General features: G+C 43.6%; 1 protein-coding gene across 4 annotated transcripts in view; it reads right to left on the minus strand.

Moving 5' to 3' along the window:
* Positions 1-18,791, minus strand: part of WWP1 (WW domain containing E3 ubiquitin protein ligase 1) — a 168,564-nt gene that overhangs the window by 12,844 nt on the left and 136,929 nt on the right. For all 4 annotated transcript variants that reach the window (XM_074944151.1, XM_074944149.1, XM_074944150.1 and 1 more), the window contains 4 exons: positions 14,157-14,290; positions 13,924-14,064; positions 11,479-11,599; positions 3,876-3,980 (listed from right to left, as the gene is read on the minus strand). In XM_074944151.1, the coding sequence (XP_074800252.1) occupies positions 3,876-3,980; positions 11,479-11,599; positions 13,924-14,064; positions 14,157-14,290 (501 nt within the window). The remainder of the gene's footprint in view (positions 1-3,875; positions 3,981-11,478; positions 11,600-13,923; positions 14,065-14,156; positions 14,291-18,791) is intronic.

An 18,791-nucleotide genomic window follows, 5' to 3' on the forward strand; every position in this document is an offset into this window, starting at 1 on the left:
CCTCTTGAGCAGAACTTTCAACTCTTTCTGTTGATGGTGGTAGCAAACAGATCTATTTCTGGAAAACCTAATGTGCGGAATGTACGCTTGAGAATCAGGTTGTTGATTTTCTACTTGTGGTCCTGGCAGAAGTATCTGCTTGAACTATTGGCTATGGTGTTCTACAGACTTGTTAAGCATGAGGCAAAATGAAAATCTGTTGAGATATGAACCAGTTCCATAGTTATATTGCTTCTTCCCAAAGGGTGGCTCTTGCTTCTCCTTGATGATACATATAGTACACATTGACTGTCTGTCTGTCTGTCATGATTTTAACAGACTGACTCTTGACCATAGCAAGGAAATGGCTGCAGACAACTCTGACTGCCCTGAGTTCCAGGAGGCTGATATGGAGAATGGACTCTTGGCAGTCCATTTGCCTTGTATGGTATACATTCAAAAGCTTGTGCAGAATCCTTACGATTCTTAGCACCAAGATTGTGACAGGGTGGTACCAAGGCCGGTTTCAGGACTGAGTGATCCTAGTACCACAGGACTCAAATTCCTGAAGCCTTAGCTGAGGGGTTCTCGGTATTGGCAGAGCTTGGAGTCTCTTTCTGGGACAGGAGCTCTCCAAAACAGCACGTCACTGTGGTGACCTAGGTTTCTTGGCACTGACTTCTTAAAAGGATCTGGAGTTTCTCTTTCTGCAAGTCTTGGTGCCACCCTCCATGATTCTCTCACATGACTATCTGGGGGTGGGCGGGCTGGCTGCAGAGGTCAATGGGGCACTGTGCTCCTTGGAAGACTGCTGTACAGGGGTGGGCCTTATCAGGGCCTGGGTGTGATGCAGATTGACCAGAGCACTAATGAGGAGCCTAAGATTAATCTCCCTGTTTTTTCTGGACCTACTCTTAAACCCTGAACAAATTTTACACTTTGATGGCACATGGGTATCCCCTAAGTAGTGGATACAGTGAGAATGACCATTGCTAACTGGGACAGAATCCCTGCAAGTGAGGCAATGTTTAGATCCAGAGGATCTAGGAATAACTTGAGAATAAAATCTTTCAAAGAAGGAAAGGTCCCTGGGGGATTGTGGGGAGGGAAATAATGAGTCGCTCAAAAAAGTCCCCTCAAAAACATTACTCTAACTAGTAAAAACTAAAAAGGGGACTAATACCTAAACAACAAAGTAAAACCTTGAAGCTATTCCCTAAGGAAAAAAAAACAAAACTAAGTATGAAGTAGCCAGTGCAAGATATTTTAAGGATCCGGGGACTAGAGCCTGGGTCTGCAGAGCCTGGGACAGCTGATGTTCCCACAGTGCCACCAGCAGGACATTCAGAGCCAGAGTCAGGGAGCACTGTGATTAGGAGGCGCCCCAGGAAGTACTGCCCAAGAAACCCAGACTGAAAGCACCTTGTGGCCCTCTGATTGGTCAAGCACTGTATTTAACCTTGGAGGGTGCCCCAGGAAGTTGTCTGGACAACAGGACAGACTTTGGACCTGCTACAACTCCAGACCTCACCTCATCTCCTGATCTCTGGCCTCTGATCCCTGCCAGATTCTGCTCCTGCCTCCTGATTCTATCCTGGTATGGTACTACCTCTGATCTAGTCTCCAAGCACAGTCTGACTTTGACCCTGACTCGCACTCATTGAACCTGGCTCCAGTGATTATTCTGACCCCTGCTCACTGACTACCATTCTGATGTGTAGACCCCCAGCCCAGTTATGACTGCTAGGCCAGGCTACCTATGCTCCAACTTCCTTACAGATGCTCAGTCTCAAACGCAAGGTGGTTGAGAAGGAAACGAAGGTGGTTTGTTCAACACTGCTCTATATACCTTTGGTTCAGGGTACAAGGATAGCTAGGGTGCACGTGTGGACCAAACGGGTAATGCTACAAAAAGTATCTGATCAAACGTGCAGTTGAAATGGAGTACGCATAGGACATTACACGCATAGGGCATGTCCCTCAGAATATTTTTGCTATTTCGATTGAGTGTGGTAATAATCTTTTAAATACCAATCAAGGCAGAGTAGTTATAGTTTTTAAAGGCTGCACTTTTATCCTAATATAACAGGATGTGCTGAGTCAGCTCCTGACTCGGCACCCGGTCACTCACATCCCCACCAATATAGGTTAAGTAGGACCTAACTGAAAGACCACTTATCTTCCCCCATTCTTATTGGAGCTATGAAGGCTTCTACTATGAAAATACTGAGCATGTGTCGTGCTGAAGGCAACATATTAACTAAATGTAGTTCATAGACCATCCCAGATTGGGCTACATGTCAAAGTCTAAATCATAATGGTGAAAATTATCCACTCTGCCTGCACGAAGCTCAACTGCAGTCAAGAGGTGAGTTGCAGTGATGCAGTCGCACGTACATAATCTTTAGCCACTAATCTCTGACACAAGTTAGATCTCCACAGGAGAAGCTTTCTCTGACACTACTGCATACAGTCCCTTAGGATTGTCACAACAGTGAAAGATCAGGTGTAGTAGAGCTTTGCTCCACCATGCTCCTTCTCCCTCTTCACCCTGTCCACAGAATGCCCCAACATGCTTCCTATCACCTATTATGACCAGAGAAGGAAAGATGGGGTACAGCTGGTATAGAAGCACTTCCACCACCTTTCCTCCCAATGGAAAGTTCCCTTGAAGAAGGAGAATTCTCTGCTGGCCATCTCTGGTCACTTTAAGGCTTACATGATACAAAGTGGCCTTAGTAGACTGGCGAATCCAAGCCAAGATGCCTTTATTACTTAGGAGGAGGATAAAGTAAAAGTAACTTTTTTCTTGTATGAGTGAGATAGCATAGGCATTACTTTAATCTTGACTTTCTTAGAGACATGTGCAACTGAAAGACATCAGTGCTCTGTAAATGTTGAAACATTATTCAGTTATTTCACCATTTGCTAGGAATCTTTCAATAATTAGTTTCTTGTAAATTGACAAAGTTGTAGCATATGAATCAATGGCCCTTGAAATAGTTCAAATAGTTCAAATCAGTCTTAGAGGATTAGGGATGTCTGACTTTTCCTGCTGGCATTCTTAAGCAGATCACTAAGCCAACGTGACATAGAACACAGTAGAAAATGTACTGGCTGTGACTGCTCGTTTTAATCTCCTGGGTGAATTCTTGGTACATTTTTGGAGAGTATAGGATATTTCTCTTCTCTTGACATTCTAAGACAGGCTCAAACCTGAAAATAACTTTACAGCAGTCATTATTACAAATGTCAATATTTTTCAACAGTTACCACTATCTAAAAAAACCCACAGTTTATCCTATTCTTAACATAGGAAGTAACTGTGTCAGATAAATGTCTACATTTAACAGAACAATGTAACGAAGACTACTGTTAACTAATGCTAAAAATACAAGCTCTTCAGTTTTTACTACAGTGTAACAATCAAACCTAAAAAGTAAAATATAATACAGAAAATAAGAACAAACTATTAAACCCCAAAAGCTATGTGCTATGTGGATAACTCCCCAAACAATTTATAAAAGTAACTAGTAGTCCCTCTTTTGACACTGGGGGATGGTGGGGAGTGGGAGGAACAGAAAACTGGAAGCCTGGACACAGCTTATGTTCCCTCACCCCAGCCATATAACTACTATCTAAAGTAGAGAATTAGACAGAAATTACTAGAGGTTTAAAAAAAACTCTTATGCATATACCAGAAGTAAAACAGTCTAAAATGGAGATTAATACATTAGAATAGTATACCAAGAAAGTCTCTGAAAATAAGTATTCCTTTTCTAACAATAAAAAAAAAAGGCCAGATTTTTTAACAGGTTTTAAACAGGAATATAACTGTTTCCATAGCTTTTGTCTAAAAGAGAACAGGAAAATAAAAAATTTTATGAGCATCATACCTGCCAGAACCATATGATCTGCTTGCTATTTCTTGTATAATGACGATAAACGGTGTTCCTTTGCCAATCTGCTAAATCAACCTCTTGCATGCCACAGAGCATAACCTGGAAAATAAACAACCATTTAACTACTTCTCCATCACATTATAGATGCACTGTACTAACTTTTAATTATTATGTACTCTAGATGAAAGACATCTGCACAATGAAGAGACGACAAAAGGTTTGGTCTGAACACAGAACCAAGAACTCCTGCATTCTAATCCAACTCTTCTCTACTCTTTACTTACCTCATAGGGCACCATGAGGCTTTATTAGTTCTTGTTTGTTAAGTTCTCTGAAGAGTACTCTAACCCGGGGCCCAATCCTGTGAGGTGTTCAGCACACAATACTATCACTAAATTCAATGGAAGTCTATGGTGCTCAGGTATGTTAGCAACAAGAAGGTGGTCAGGGAAAGTGTGGGACTCTTACTGAATGGGGGAGGCAACCTAGTGACAGATGATGTGGAAAAAGCTGAAGTACTCAATGCTTTTTTTGCCTCGGTCTTCACAGACAAAGTCAGCTCCCAGACTGCTGCACTGGACAGCACAGTATGGGGAGGAGGTGAGCAGCCCTCAGTGGTGAAAGAACAGGTTAAGGACTATTTAGAAAAGCTGGACATGGACAAGTCCATGGCGCTGGATCTAATGCATCTGAGGGCGCTGAGGGAGTTGGCTGATGTGATTGCAGAGCCATTGGCCATTATCTTTGAAAACTTGTGATGATCGGGGGAGGTCCCGGACGATGGGAAAAAAGCAAATATAGTGCCCATCTCTTAAAAATGGAAGAAGGAGAATCCGGGGAAACTACAGACTGGTCAGAATCAGCTCAGTCCCTGGAAAAATCATGGAACAGGTCCTCAAGGAATCTATTTTGAAGCACTTGGAGAAGAGGAAGGTGATCAGGAACAGTCAACATGGATTCACCAAGAGCAAGTCATGCCTGACCAACCTGATTGCCTTCTATGATAAGATAACTGGCTCTATGGATATGGGGAAAGAGGTGGACGTGATATATCTTGACTTTGATACGGTCTCCCACAGTATTCTTGCCAGCAAGTTAAAAAAGTATGGATTGGTTGAATGGACTATAATGTGGATAGAAAGCTGGCTAGATTATCAGGATCAACAGGTAGGGAACAACGGCTCCATGTCCAGATGGCAGCCAATATCAAGCGGAGTGCCCCAGTGGTCTGTCCTGGGGCTGGTTTTGTTCAACATCTTCATTAATGATCTGAATGATGGGCCTCATTGTACCCTCAGCAAGTTCGCAGATGACACTAAGCTAGGGGAAGAGGTATATACGCGGAAGGGTAGGGATAGGGTCCAGACTGACCTAAACAAATTGGAGGATTGGGCTAAAAGAAATCTGATGAGGTTCAACAAGAACAAGTGCAGAGTCCAGCACTTAGGACAGAAGAATCCAATGCACTCCTAGAGGCTGGGGACCGACTGGCTAAGTGGCAGTTCTGGGGATTACAGTGGACAAGAAACTGGATATGAGTCAACAGTGTGCCCTTGTTAACAAGAAGGCTAATGGCATTTTGGGCTGCATTAGTAGGAGCATTGCCAGCAGATTGAGGGAACTGATTATTCCCCTCTATTCAGCATTGGTGAGGCCACATCTGGAGTACTGTGTACAGTTTTGGGCCCCCCACTACAGAAAGGATGTGGACAAATTGGAGAGAGTCCAGCGGAGGGCAACGAAAATTATCAGGGGGCTGGGGCACATGACTTATGAGGAGAGGCTGAGGGAACTGGGCTTATTTAGTCTGCAGAAGAGAAGAGTGAGAAGAGATTTGATAGCAGCCTTCAACTACCTGAAGGGGGGTTCCAAAGAGGATGGAGCTAGGCTGTTCTCAGTGGTGGCAGATGACCGAACAAGGAGCAATGGTCTCAAGTTGCAGTGGGGGAGGTCTAGGTTGGATATTAGGGAAAAACTATTTCACTAGGAAGGTAGTGAAGCACTGGAATGGGTTACCTAGGAAAGTAGTGGAATCTCCATCCCTAGAGGTTTTTAAGGCCCGGCTTGACAAAGCCCTGGCTGGGATGATTCAGTTGGGGTTGGTCCTGCTTTGTGCAGGGCGTTGGACTAGATGACCTCCTGAGGTCTCTTCCAACCCTAATCTTCTATGATTTCACCAGAAGCAGTTAGCAGTCTGTAGAAATGAGCACTATATAAGGACCCTATTCAGAAGTCCTTACTCAGACAAAAATGAAGATTACTTACCTGTAACCAGAGTTCAAGATCACTCTGAATAGTCACACTTGTGGGATACTGCACCACCTTGTGGTGCCTTGCAGTAGAACTCTCTTCCAGGAGCATCAGCTAAAGCAGGGTTTATTTCAGGTACCGTCAGAGCTGGGCTGACAAGTCCAAGTAGGCCAAATTTGAATGAGTGGCACTGCATTCCCATGAGCCAGGTCACAACAACTCCACTCACACAGAGGAACTGGCTCTTTGACTGGAGAATGGAGACAAAGAAGCCCTTTTAAGAATCTTGTTACCATGACACTGGAAAAAAGTGATCTTCCATGAATGGGGGGGATGAAATGCTGAAAATCGCCACTAGGAGCACACTCATTGAGCTAAAGGCCCGATGACTGAAGATGCAGCAAGTACTCCAAGATGTCCTGGATAGAGGTCAGCATCAGCTGAACTCTGCAGGCCAATCCATTTTGCCAAATAGGTGATTCTGGTAGAGGGCTTTCTACTTTTGAGTAGTACCTGTTGAATGCCCACTGATAACACACTTCCTCCTCATTCAACCAAGCAGCCACCCGGTGAGATGCAGGGAGCTGAATGCAAGATGCAACCGTGATTCTACATGAGGTCTGGATGGCGAGGAAGGGATATTGGAGGCTGAACTGACAGCGTGAGAAGGTCAGAACCAATTCTGCCTCAGCCACGTCTGGGGAATGAGGTAAGCTTGTCTCGATCCACTTTCAGCTTTGGAGGAATTCAGCTTCAGAATTGGAGGAAAAGGGTACAGAAGAACCGACTGCCAGCTGAGATGGAAGGTGTTGGTCAGGGAGTCTGGACTGAGCAGGACAGCCTTTCTTGTTGTCCCTTGTAGCAAACAGGTCGATCGTCAGAATACCCCAAGCTGCAAAGATGACCTGCAAGACACTCCTCTTCGGGGACCACTCGTAATTCAGGGAACAATTCTTGCAAGATGATTTTGGGCCCCAGGCAAGTGATCAGCCTTTAGGGTGATACTCTCCTCAAGGCAGAATTACCACAACCTGATCGCCTCTTGGCAGAGAATCCTGAAGTGAGTTACCCCTGGCCTGTTCACATAATATATTGGAGTGATATTGTTGGTAAGTACGTGAACCACTCAGCCCCTGATGTGGTTCAGAGAGGCCTGGCAAGCCTCATAGATGGCCTGAAACTACATCTATGTTAATATGCAGTGAGGACTCCTGCTCAGACCATAGATCCTGAACTTTCAGCAACCCCAGATGATGCTGCCTTTTGGTCACTGACATCTCCCCAGCCCATCAGGGAGATGTCAGTGACCAAAAGGCAGCACCATGTACTGAAAATGGCACTTCGCCACAATGAATTGGAGGAATTTTTTGTGGCTCAGCAAAATCGCCACATGAAAACAGGCATTCTGAAGGTCCAGGGCACCAAAACAGTCATTCTGAGACAATGTGGGGAGGTCAGTTGATAGGGTGACCATTCAGAACCTCACGTACCTGATATATTTGTTGAGGTTGTGAAGGCCAAGAATGGGTCTTACCCCTCCTTTGGATTTGGGAACCAGAAAGTACTGGGAATAGTAGCCCCGAAGCCAGTGTTCTGGAGGAACATCGTCCACCAAAGCCAGTAGAGTGTGGACCTGCTCGAGGAGTATCTTGTGAGAGGGATCCCTGAAGAGGGATGGAGAGGGAAAGTGGGAATGAGGAGTGGAGAGGAACTGGATAGCATAGCCTGATCTGATAATGCTTAAGACGCAGCTGTTGGTTGTGATCGAGCCCCATAAAAGCAAGCCAACCTGTCTCTGAACAGAAGTGGTGTAAAGAGTGATGACTGGACCACTGCTCTGAATAAAGGAGTCAAAATGGGCACTCAGAAGATACTGTGGGAAGGTGTGTTGATTGGCCAAACCCCGACTAAAATGCCTCCTACTCTGGGACCTATGCACCTTTTTGGGTTCCCGCTGACTTGCAGGAGGAAAAGGCTGTCCAAAGATGTATTGCGGACAGTATTGCTACTGCTATTGGCCACCATGTGGTGCCTTTGCACTGTCAGTATATACACTCCCAAAGGACGTAAGGCAGCCTAGAATCCTTGAAGGAATGCAGCCGAGACTCTGCATTGTCTGAAAATAGCATCCAGCCTTCAAAGAGCAAATCCTCTATAGCATGGTGCACATCAGGAGCAATGCCTGATTTCTGCCACCAGAGTGCCTTCTTCGTGGTCACCATAGAGGCCATAACTCTGGCCAAAGTGTCCACAACGTCTTGTGCAGATTGCAATAATGTCTTGGAGTGGACTTAAATTTGCCCTGCTGGGCTCTATCATTCACCATGATTACAATCAGAGAATTTGGGACCAGATGGGAGTAAAAGCCTTCAAATCCCTGCACCAGGACAAAACAGCATTTCCTCCACATGCTTCGCAGTATGTGGTACTGAAGCCAACATGCTACAAAGAACCTTTGAAGGCTCTAGGAGCGCATCATTAATAGGAAGAGACATTCTCCCAGGAGCTGATAGTTGCAGGACATCCAACAACTTATGGGTATTCTCCTTCAGAAACTCTGTCTGAATGCCCACAGACATGCTGCAACAGGTCCTGGTAGGCCTTGAAATCCTCAGGCACTGAAAGAGAGGAAGAATTGGGCACTGCTGAATCATCTGGGGACGATGAAGAGGTGGTTAACTGGGCCAAAGCCCAATCTTGCTCCTCGACAGTTGGAAGTGGAAAGGACAACTCCATCGGCTGCACAGGGGGAAGACTCACTGTTGCCTTAGCCTGCGGTGGATCATCAGTCCCCACCACTGACCTGCCTGATGATCTCACCTTAGAACAAGATGAAGAGTGCAAACTCTGTGACAGATTTCATAGAGGTCACTGGGCATAAGGACAGCATTGGTGACCAGTAGGTGCCAGGCCAGGGCCCCCCATTCTGACTGCAAGATGAATGCTAATCTTGATATCCAGGGTGCTCCATAAATGGCCCCCAATGTGAGCCAGGTGATGGAGAGTGGGAGGAGGAAGATCCCGATCTCGACACCGAGGAGCCTCGGGTTTCCGGGGATAAAGGTGGAGATAGTCCTGAGGGGACGAGTAACGAATCTGATTTATCCATTGCCCAAAATGAACGAGGGACTGGCACCAATGGTGGAAACAGTAGCGCCGGCACTCACTATGCCCCCCATTGTTCCCGGAGCCAGGTACCGAAGTAGCTAACAGTGCCAAAGTGGAGAGCATTGAGCTGCCATGGTAACATCGGAGGAGCAGAATGCAATGGTGCCTTGGAGTTTCCCAGGGCCAAGGAAGTCCCTTATGCCAAGGCCAACACCCATCCCACTTCCGCAAACTGCGGAAGGAGAACACTGGGGTGTGGTGCAGATAGACCCAAGGGTTCAGCAGCCCACTCAGCCAATATCACTATAAATGATGTAGCCCTCGCAAAGTCCTGGACCAACAGGTGTTGGATGGAAAAACAGTGGAGGTCCGTTGCTGCCAGCATGGAACCAGCTGGTGCTGGCATCACCATCATTGGTACCAGACTCAACAGACGTCCAGGGCCAAAACTGGAGTTGATGATGCAGGGTCTCTGACAACCCTGAGTAGTACTGGAGAGCGGTTAGAGGCACCTGTGCCATCCCATGCGACAGCGCTAGCACCGTGCCAAGTCCATGTTCTCTCTGGAGGAGAGAAAAGTCCCTGTGAGAACTGGAGTGGCCTCAACTGGTCTTATGCAACCTTTTCCTTGGTGCACTCGACAGGGAACAGCTCCTCCGTCTCTTAAGAGAGTCACCAGCCCTAGAGCACAAAACAACAGCACTCTCAGAACCCAAGGGCGACCTCTAAAGTGACAAGGACCTTGGTGCTGAAGCAGGCTGCATCGCCTGTTCAAGCAGGTGCTGCTTTAGGTGAAGGTCCCTAGCCACCTGAGTCCGTTGTGTGAACAATCTACAAATAGAACACTGCTCCTTGATGTGGGCCTCACCCAAGCGCAGCAAACACCACCTGGGGGATCTTTGTCTCCCCCACGATGGACAATGTTTAAACCATGGTGAGGTAAATACTTATGTAAGTCTAACTAACACTAAATCTAACTAATACTAAGGATACTAACTAAATTATATACAACTAGAAAAAACACTAAGAGATAGAGAGAGATTGTGAAGAACCACACAGATCTCTGACTCTAGCCACAGGCGATGAGAAGGAACTAAGGAGGGTTGAGGTGGCGCTCCCTCAGATAGCCAGTGGTAGGGCAATGAGCATGAGATGCAAGTGCCACCTCCTAGGGGTACAGCTCGGCAAAGTTCTCCAGCTCCGGTGCACTGGGCGTACACACGCATAAATGGAATACATGGCTGCATCTACTCAAAGAACAACATGTCACTCCTTCCTCCATCTAAAACCATTAGCCTATTGACTAATAATGTCATGTCCATCTGTTATTTGTACTGCAATAGCTTTTGGGAACACTATTCAAGAATCAGGGGCCCACTATGCAAGGTGCTGTGAAGAAACAGTCCCCCTTCTGAACAGCTCTCAAGGTAGGTTCTTGTTATCCAATTCCCACAATCTTTTTATACCACAACCCCAATTCCTTTGTGGCTGCAGAGGACTGTCTGACTGGAATCAAGGAAAGTAGCCATGACTGGTTTGGGTTGAGGTGCTGTTTGAGAGATGCCTGATGGCAGTAGTTTCTGGTGGTGGGTGCGTGCTCTGTGCTAGATGGGAGGTGATGGGTACTAGAGGTGATGGAGGCGGTGGGTTGAAGTGGCACCTGGTAAAGGAGTGAGGGGGCGAGGAGGCAGCAGCTGAGGACTGCTGGCCAAGTGGAATTAAGGGTGGTGTTTTAGCTCCTACTCTCTACCCTGACATCACAGTCCGCTACAAGAAAATGCCACCTAAATATGGTGAAAAACTAGCTGAATTCTGTGACTGGCAGGGTCCAGGTAGCCAGCTCCTTTTCATCTTCAAATATTGCTTCATTGGAGAAGAGCTTTGTGCGTGCAGACTGGGGAGAACGTAAAAAAAAATAATAGCTGTACATAGGACTCAGCAGTAGGGAGTAGAGCTTTTCATTACATCCTCTTAATACACTGCCCCTGGATCTAGCATCCACCATATTTTCGCAATTTGCTATGACACCTCCCTCATCAGACCACTATCTAATGGCAGTAGCTGGAGGTCCTGACCCCGTTTGATAGAAATTATATTTCTATTTTAACAGTACATTATAGATATCTGATTCATAATGACCTTTTCATTAATCAAGCCATATACCAGATAGTCAATTCTTCCTTAGAATATCAAAATGTTAACATAAAAAATAAAGACATAAAACAAAATAAATCCTCACCTCCAACTCCTTTTCATCAAAATACTGTAGCCACTGAAGGGGAACAACTTCATTAAAACCATCAAGGAAAGCTTTGGTTTGTTCCCTTACTCCCCGAGAAAAACGCCATTCTGCCATTAGGCTGGAAAAAAAGAAATTTTAGAGAAAAGAATTAATGTGTTGGGAAGGTTACCCCTTTTATACATATTAGGGTCTGATTCTACTCTCTTTTACACTGGTGTAACTCCACAAACTACAATGGCGTTACTACTGATTTAAACCAGTATAGAGCAGAATCAGGTCCACAATGTTATAAACACTAACTTCAGAGAAGTATCTTGATCTTGAGTTCTCTTCCCTATCCAGAGTTATACTCTTTATTACTGCTAGTCTGCAGTCTGAACTATCCATTTTTCAAGTGCTGTGATGCCACCCTTCAGGATGAAAACCCTTAATTGAAAGGGACACTATCAATCTGTTTAGGAACAACATTTGAGCTACTTCAAAATTACTATAATCTTGGTGTGCAGATGGTCTCCATTAATTCTGAAAAAATACTTGCCCCCCCAAAAAAGTACTATAGGCAGATCTGATAGTTCCCCAGAAGTTCAGCCTGCCCAACACTTCCCATTATAAGACCCTGTTTTCAGTTGCTTTTAACTTAGTCAAACTGCAGACATCTTCCATTCAGGATGTCTGCCTCATGCTGTTTTATTTTTGTGCAGGGGGGAGGGGGAAAGGAGAAGGAGGAGACGAGATTTCAGCTGAAATAGTCTATCTTTTCTAAATGCAAAGATTAGGGGAAAATACATTGTTTAGCAAATGTTAATCAAAAACACATACAATCATTTAACTAAGAAACTTCAAGCTTTGGAGCAGGGATTTTATATCTAGCAGGAGCCGGGGGAGGAGAATCATTCTAGTGTCAGAGGTGACTTTTGTTATCCCCATGAAAATTTGCTAAATTAAGCCAAGTTAAGAACCTCAAAAAAAATCTCAATTCACACATGCTCAGAGACTTGTTAGTCTGACAGACAAAAATCTCTGAAGACTGTCTGCCTGAGTGTGCTCCAGAACTTCTAAGCTCCAATGTGCTGACTGACTACACATACGTCATCCCCACAAAGCAACTCGCCGTGCTCCAGCCCAGGACTGCAGAACTGAGCACACAGGAACTGAGCAGGTGACATTGTGCTGTGCTCTTAGTGGTCCCTGTGTTGGCATCCAGGTAATGAGAGGGAGAATGAGGCAACAGCTACTTTGAAATGCACAATTTGGGGAGTAGGGGGGATGTATAGATGGACAGACAAGGAGAGAAGGAGCTGCAGGACCTGGGTGGCACAGCATCAGAGGAAGGAGAACACTAGCCTGTCGGGGGGAACAGATAGGGCAAATAGGTGTAGAGGAGGAAAGGGATGTTAGTTAAGGTAGGGGAGGTTTAATAGAAGCAGGTGGAAGAGGGCTTGGATAGGATCAGAGGGGGAAAAGGGCAAAAGCTTGGGTGGGTAGCTAAGAACAGAGGGACAGAGACAGGAAGGGGTTACAGGGGCAGAAGAGCCTACAAATAGGGCTCTGTGTTTGTCACAGAGATTGTGGAAGTCATGGATTCTGTGACGTTCTGTGACCTCCGTGACTTCTGCAGAGGCCAGTGTGGCTGACCCCAGGGCCACCCAAGCAGCTGGCTCCGAGGCCTGCTGCTCAGGTGGCCCTGGGGACAGCCACACCAGTCGCTGCTGGAGTGGCTCTGCAGCAAGCTGCTAGGGCGGCCCCAGGGCCAGTCACACCAGCCGCTACTCAGGTCCCGCTGGCCCCCCGGGTTGCCCCACCCCCCGGCAGCAGGTCCCCCAGATTGTCCGCCCCCAAGATTTAGTCAGGGGTATTTATAGTATAAGTCATGGACAGGTCACAGGCCGTGATTTTTTGTTTTTTGCCTGTGATCTGTCTGTGACTTTTTCTAAAAATACCCGGGACTAACCCATAGCCTTACCTGTAACCACTGAAGCATATTGCTCTATTAAACCTGGATTTGAATCCAGGAGTGCTCAAGTCTTTACATTTATTTACTGTCAGAGAACAGCTGTGAACCCACTGTCAAAATGTGTCTCTCCCCCCTACACACACACTTGAATTTGAAACCCTAAAATGTTTTTAAACTTGTATACAGTTCATATTATACACCCAGACACTCTATACACTACTCAGGTCATGAGTCACTAGGAAATTAAAAACAAAACAAAAAATATGCTATTTGGTAAGATATACAAAGTTATTATGTGTGAACTCTCCATTCAGTAAAGCTCTCCAAGACTGTATAAGGAAGAAGGGGGAGAAAGCAAACAGGTTGGCTTCTGCTTCTTAAATATGTAGGGAAAAATATTCATAAATTTGCCAAATAAAGACTGACTAAAGCAACAGAAGAAAATTAAAAAATATTTGGCATTCTTTTAAACTCCTGTAATTGCCTACCCAATGTATTCTTCTTTGTTGTCCTCAGTTACCAAGATATTTGAGCCTCCTGATTTCAGTTCATGAGAAGTAACTTTTCCCAAAAGTTCCATGTCAACACAAAAGTACATTTCTAAATTACACTCTTCAATGTTGTTGTCCCTGTGGAAAGAAACAAGCAAAAGAAAAATCAAACAAATATAAACATTTAACTATTTTTTAAAACTATAAACATCTGAAAAAAATCTACAAACCTTATCCAAATTAGGGAATTATAAAATTCAGTATCAATAGATTCCAAATCTTTAATAGTAAGTTTCTTACTTAGCATGCGCTTGTAGAATGGCAGAGAAAAACCCGTGTCAATAAATTTGCCATGAAACAATGCCTGTAGAGGGGAGGAAGAAAAAAGTTTAAATGACAATTTCTTCAACTCATTTTTGCATGGCTCAAGTAATCTTTGGGAAAAGAAGTTATGAAAATAGCAGATGAAAAAAAATTGTCCACCAAGAGTAGCACTTAGATGTCTCAAAAAACCCCAACAAAAACAAAACAAAACAAAACAACCCCCGCCCCATAAAATGGCAAGTATAAAGAAACTAATATCAATTTTGATAGATATTTGGCTTGGCAATGATTCTTTATAATTACATAAGTTGTAAATTCTTAGGTATATTATTTTCCTATGTAACAGTAAGCCTGACAGAAAACATCTAACATGTCTTCCTAAGCTGTATTGGCACGTATGCTTAAAAGCAATTGTCACATGATGCTCCTAACGTACTACTGCTCTATCTAGAAAAAAAAAAATTAGTACTACAGCATGTAAAAAAGATTTTTAAAAGTCAATCATTGAAATACTCCTGGAAGAGATTCCTCATGGGTCAATTAAATAGACTTTGGAAATGTGACCCTTTGATTGAAATCTTTTTACTGTCATCCCTATTTTCTGACTGTATGCGCACGCATATGCATCTGCACACACATAGGATCTGCTCTGGTTATTAATTGTATTTGTTCTTTACATAGCAGTAACGCTAACAATGTGCTAAGCACTTGACAAACATAAAAGAACACAATCTCTCTTCTGTGAGACCCTTAGTTTTGCTCAGTTCTGATCCACTGCATTTTACTCACTAAGGGGATTCATTTTCCCCCTTTTAGATTAAAGTCTATGTTGTATGTCACTTTCTATATATTTAATACTACTTTTTATTTTTAGTGAATTCTTTCCTATCTTATGTATCTAGTCTTTTTATAATAAAATCCCAAGTTGCATTGACCATCAATCTCATTTTTGTTCATTTCTCTGATCTTTGTTCTACAATAGGATTGTAAACTGTGTTGCTTATGCTTACTTGGCACTGAGAAAACGCTCTTAAAAAACAAAAAATAGTTGGGATTTCATTACTGATAAAAATATGCATGACCAAAAGTTAAGAAGCTCTCTGGACCTGCCAGATGGCTAAAAGCTATATTTTAACTTATGCAGGCTTTTAAAAAGTACTCATCCTATTATTACATGCCTGAGAAGTAAAGTTTTGATGAACATTTCACTACTCACTTTTGATTACAAATTACTTGCCTTTCAATATCCGTCAGCTCTTACCTTTCACCTTGTTTCTTTTTATTTTCCGCTCCTACAGTCTGCCAATGATCCCCGCCTTATTATCCCTAACATCTCTTCTCACAAATGTCTGCATTTCTTTCAGAGTGACTCTTACGTGTGGAGTGACCTTCAAAAATGGTATGCTCTACCGTTACCTCATTCAAAATCACTTCTAACAAACTACTTTTGCACCACAACCTACCAAGCCAGAAATGTTTAATTTCAGAAAAAAAAACCCCTAACAATTAAGTAGACTGCCATCTTGGATTAGTATCTATATATTACAGGTGGGACTGGTAGCGCTACCTATTAAGGTTGCCTCACATTTCCCACTATAAGACCCTGTTTTCAGTTGCGTTTACTTTGTCAAGCAAGCACCTCACAGGCTGCTTACTTGGCTTTGTGTAGGTATGCATTGTTCAGATTTCTCAAGTAGCAGGATTGATCAAGAGTGTCCACATTGTGGTCAGTGATTCCAAACCTTTATCTTTGGTTTGAACTTAGTTTGATTCTTGCACGCAAGATAATACACTCTGAATCAGAGTTGTTATGAGGAATTACAAGGATTGCTTTCATTACCCTGCTCAGAACACTGTATGCTGTAGTTGGTCACATCTGGTGCACTTCAGAACATATAGTGGCATGTAGAGGGAGACTGAAACTGACAGGGAGCCCAATTCTGAAGAGTGGAGACTGAGATGGTGTGGGAAATGAAAATGGGACTGGGACCAGGAGACAATGATAGGGAAAAGACAGGACAGGGACTTGAAGGAGATGGGACAGACGGGTTCCAGCATAGGGGGAGCATACACATAGGTCTGTGACTACTAGGACATACTCCCCTTCACAGCCTAGAATGGAAGCCAAGTTTTTTGAGTCTCACCATTCCTCTGCTGTCAGCAAATACTTGTGAATTCTACATGTCTCTCTCTCTCTAATGCTATTCCATGTAGAGGATGATAACCTACTATTGCTATCAGTTATACCATTAGCTCAAGTAGCAGAGGTCTTTACGGTGAACCTAAAGATTCCAGATTTGCTGATGACTCATGCAGGTGTCAGTATGATGCCAGATGGAATTTGCTTTTTTGAAAACCTATGAAATTACCACAGCTGCCAGCTAAAAAAATCATCTTATGTTGAAACAACATTAAGGTTGCAAAGTCAAGCCCTCAAAATTTCAGAAATGACAGAGTTAAGACTGCCTGTGCAAACTTAATTCAGCCACATATTACGTTTTTCCACAGCATCCCTGCCTCATTTACAAAATGGGTAGTTATTCAATCATTCTTTTTACCCTTCACATGTGTTGCGTGGCCCTAAGCCTTATTTACCTAACACTATTCAAACCATGTATGGAATACAAAATTGTTAATTTCCTCCAATATATTTTTATGGTGCCCTCACCAAAGTATCAGAGTGCTTCAAAGCACTAATGAACTTACCTACACAAAACCCGTGTGAAAGTAGATGATGATTTTCTCATTTTATGCCTAGAGAATTGAGGGACAGATCGATTAAAACCCAAATTGTCAAACATATCCACTAATTTTGGGTGCTTAACTTCAGACACCTAGAGCCCGATTTTTTTAAGAGTACGTTTTAAATATTCAAAGCAGAGCTCTACTTGACTTTAGTTGCTGTTGTGAGTGCTCAACATTTCTGCAAATCTGGTCCCAGATGTCTTGCACTTGACACCCAAAACATGAACACCACACTATTAGTGACCACCTGTGAAAATTCTGGTTTTAAGCAACTTTCCATCCATTACAAAGGAACTTTAGGACATAGTCAAGAGTAGAATCTGTTCTCCAGGGTGGCATTTAACTGCCTTCACCAGGAGACCACTGTGACATAGAGGTCCATTGGTACCAACTGGCAAAGGATTGATTGTTATTTACAAGCCTGTCTCAGACATGACAAATTCACTACACCTAGTGAGCTGCTTTCATGTATTTATTCATAAAGGGTAGCGTGTGAAAGCTTGTAACTTACCCATAATCATTGGGAGGTGTGTGTACAGGTCATATTTAAGGAATAATGTAACTACACTGAAAATTATGCCCATATGATCTTGGAGTGAAAGTGTGTCACCAGGGAATAATGTGTCTTGATGATGGCCCATTTACGTAGAAGGGAGTTGTCATGCCTCTCTGCCTAATCAATTATGCAACATATTGCTTCAATTGTTTACCTTTGCACCAACTCAGAAAAGTCAATGGAAAACCATCAAAGACAAAATATAGCAAGGGGATCGCTCTGTCTATGAATAAGGACAAGAGACTGATTTAATATACTACAGGGTGGAGAAAAAGACACTCTGGATCCATTCACTGAGGAGGTACCTTGATGATTGGGACTGCTTCATGAAAGACTGCGTCCTATCTCCTTTGGGCTATCAAGCACTGCAAAAAACTGAACTTTGCAATGAGAATCTACTTTAAGAGATAGAAAAGGTAACTATTAATAAACATGGGCCCTAGTTCGCATTTTATGATTTTGTTTTATATGTAATCATCTGTTTACATCACTTGCACTTGTTTCTATTTGAAACTATTCTTTCCTAAATCAATTTTCTTTTGTTTGCTATCACTGAACTCAAGTGCTGTGTGTAATACAGGAGCAGTGGGGTAAGGCAAATCTGGTAAACTGGGGTACACTTCTTCCTTTGGGAACAAAGGATCTGGGATTTCTTTGGGTATCCAGTAATCAGCGGCTGGATACCACAGGGTGACACTGTGAAGGGACTCTGGGCTTAAGCAAAGGCAGGGCTGGTATAGCCCAGAGAAGAGTATTGAGTGGCTGACAGGCTGCTTGCTTTAGGGAGCTAACACCCAGCTAGTACAAACAGGACTCCCTCACGCTGGAGGTAGGTGGCAACAAGGTAATTCACAGTGCTAAAAGCTTCAAGAAGCATCACCATCAACTTTTCTTTTCCTGAAATCCCCTATCTTCAAACTTCTGCAGCAAATGAATCAGGGTCCTACAGACAATAGCCTCATTCACTATACAACCCTGATTCAGCCCCTCAGCACTGTCCCACCCTACAGAGCCAATGTCAGGTGCCCCAGAGGGAGTAAACCTTACAGGTAATGATCAAGTGATCTCTCTCCTGCCATCCTTCTCTACCCTCTGACAAACAGAGGCTAGGGACACCATTCCTTATTTCATTTCTGAAGGTATGTTTACTAGATTCCTTTCTGTTATTTAACAGTATCTCTTGTACTTCTCACGAATATGTGGTCTCTATTCCAGAGAACCATTGAGAACTAAACTTGTA

Source organism: Natator depressus, chromosome 2, assembly GCF_965152275.1.
Source record: "Natator depressus isolate rNatDep1 chromosome 2, rNatDep2.hap1, whole genome shotgun sequence".
NCBI lineage: Eukaryota > Metazoa > Chordata > Testudines > Cheloniidae > Natator > Natator depressus.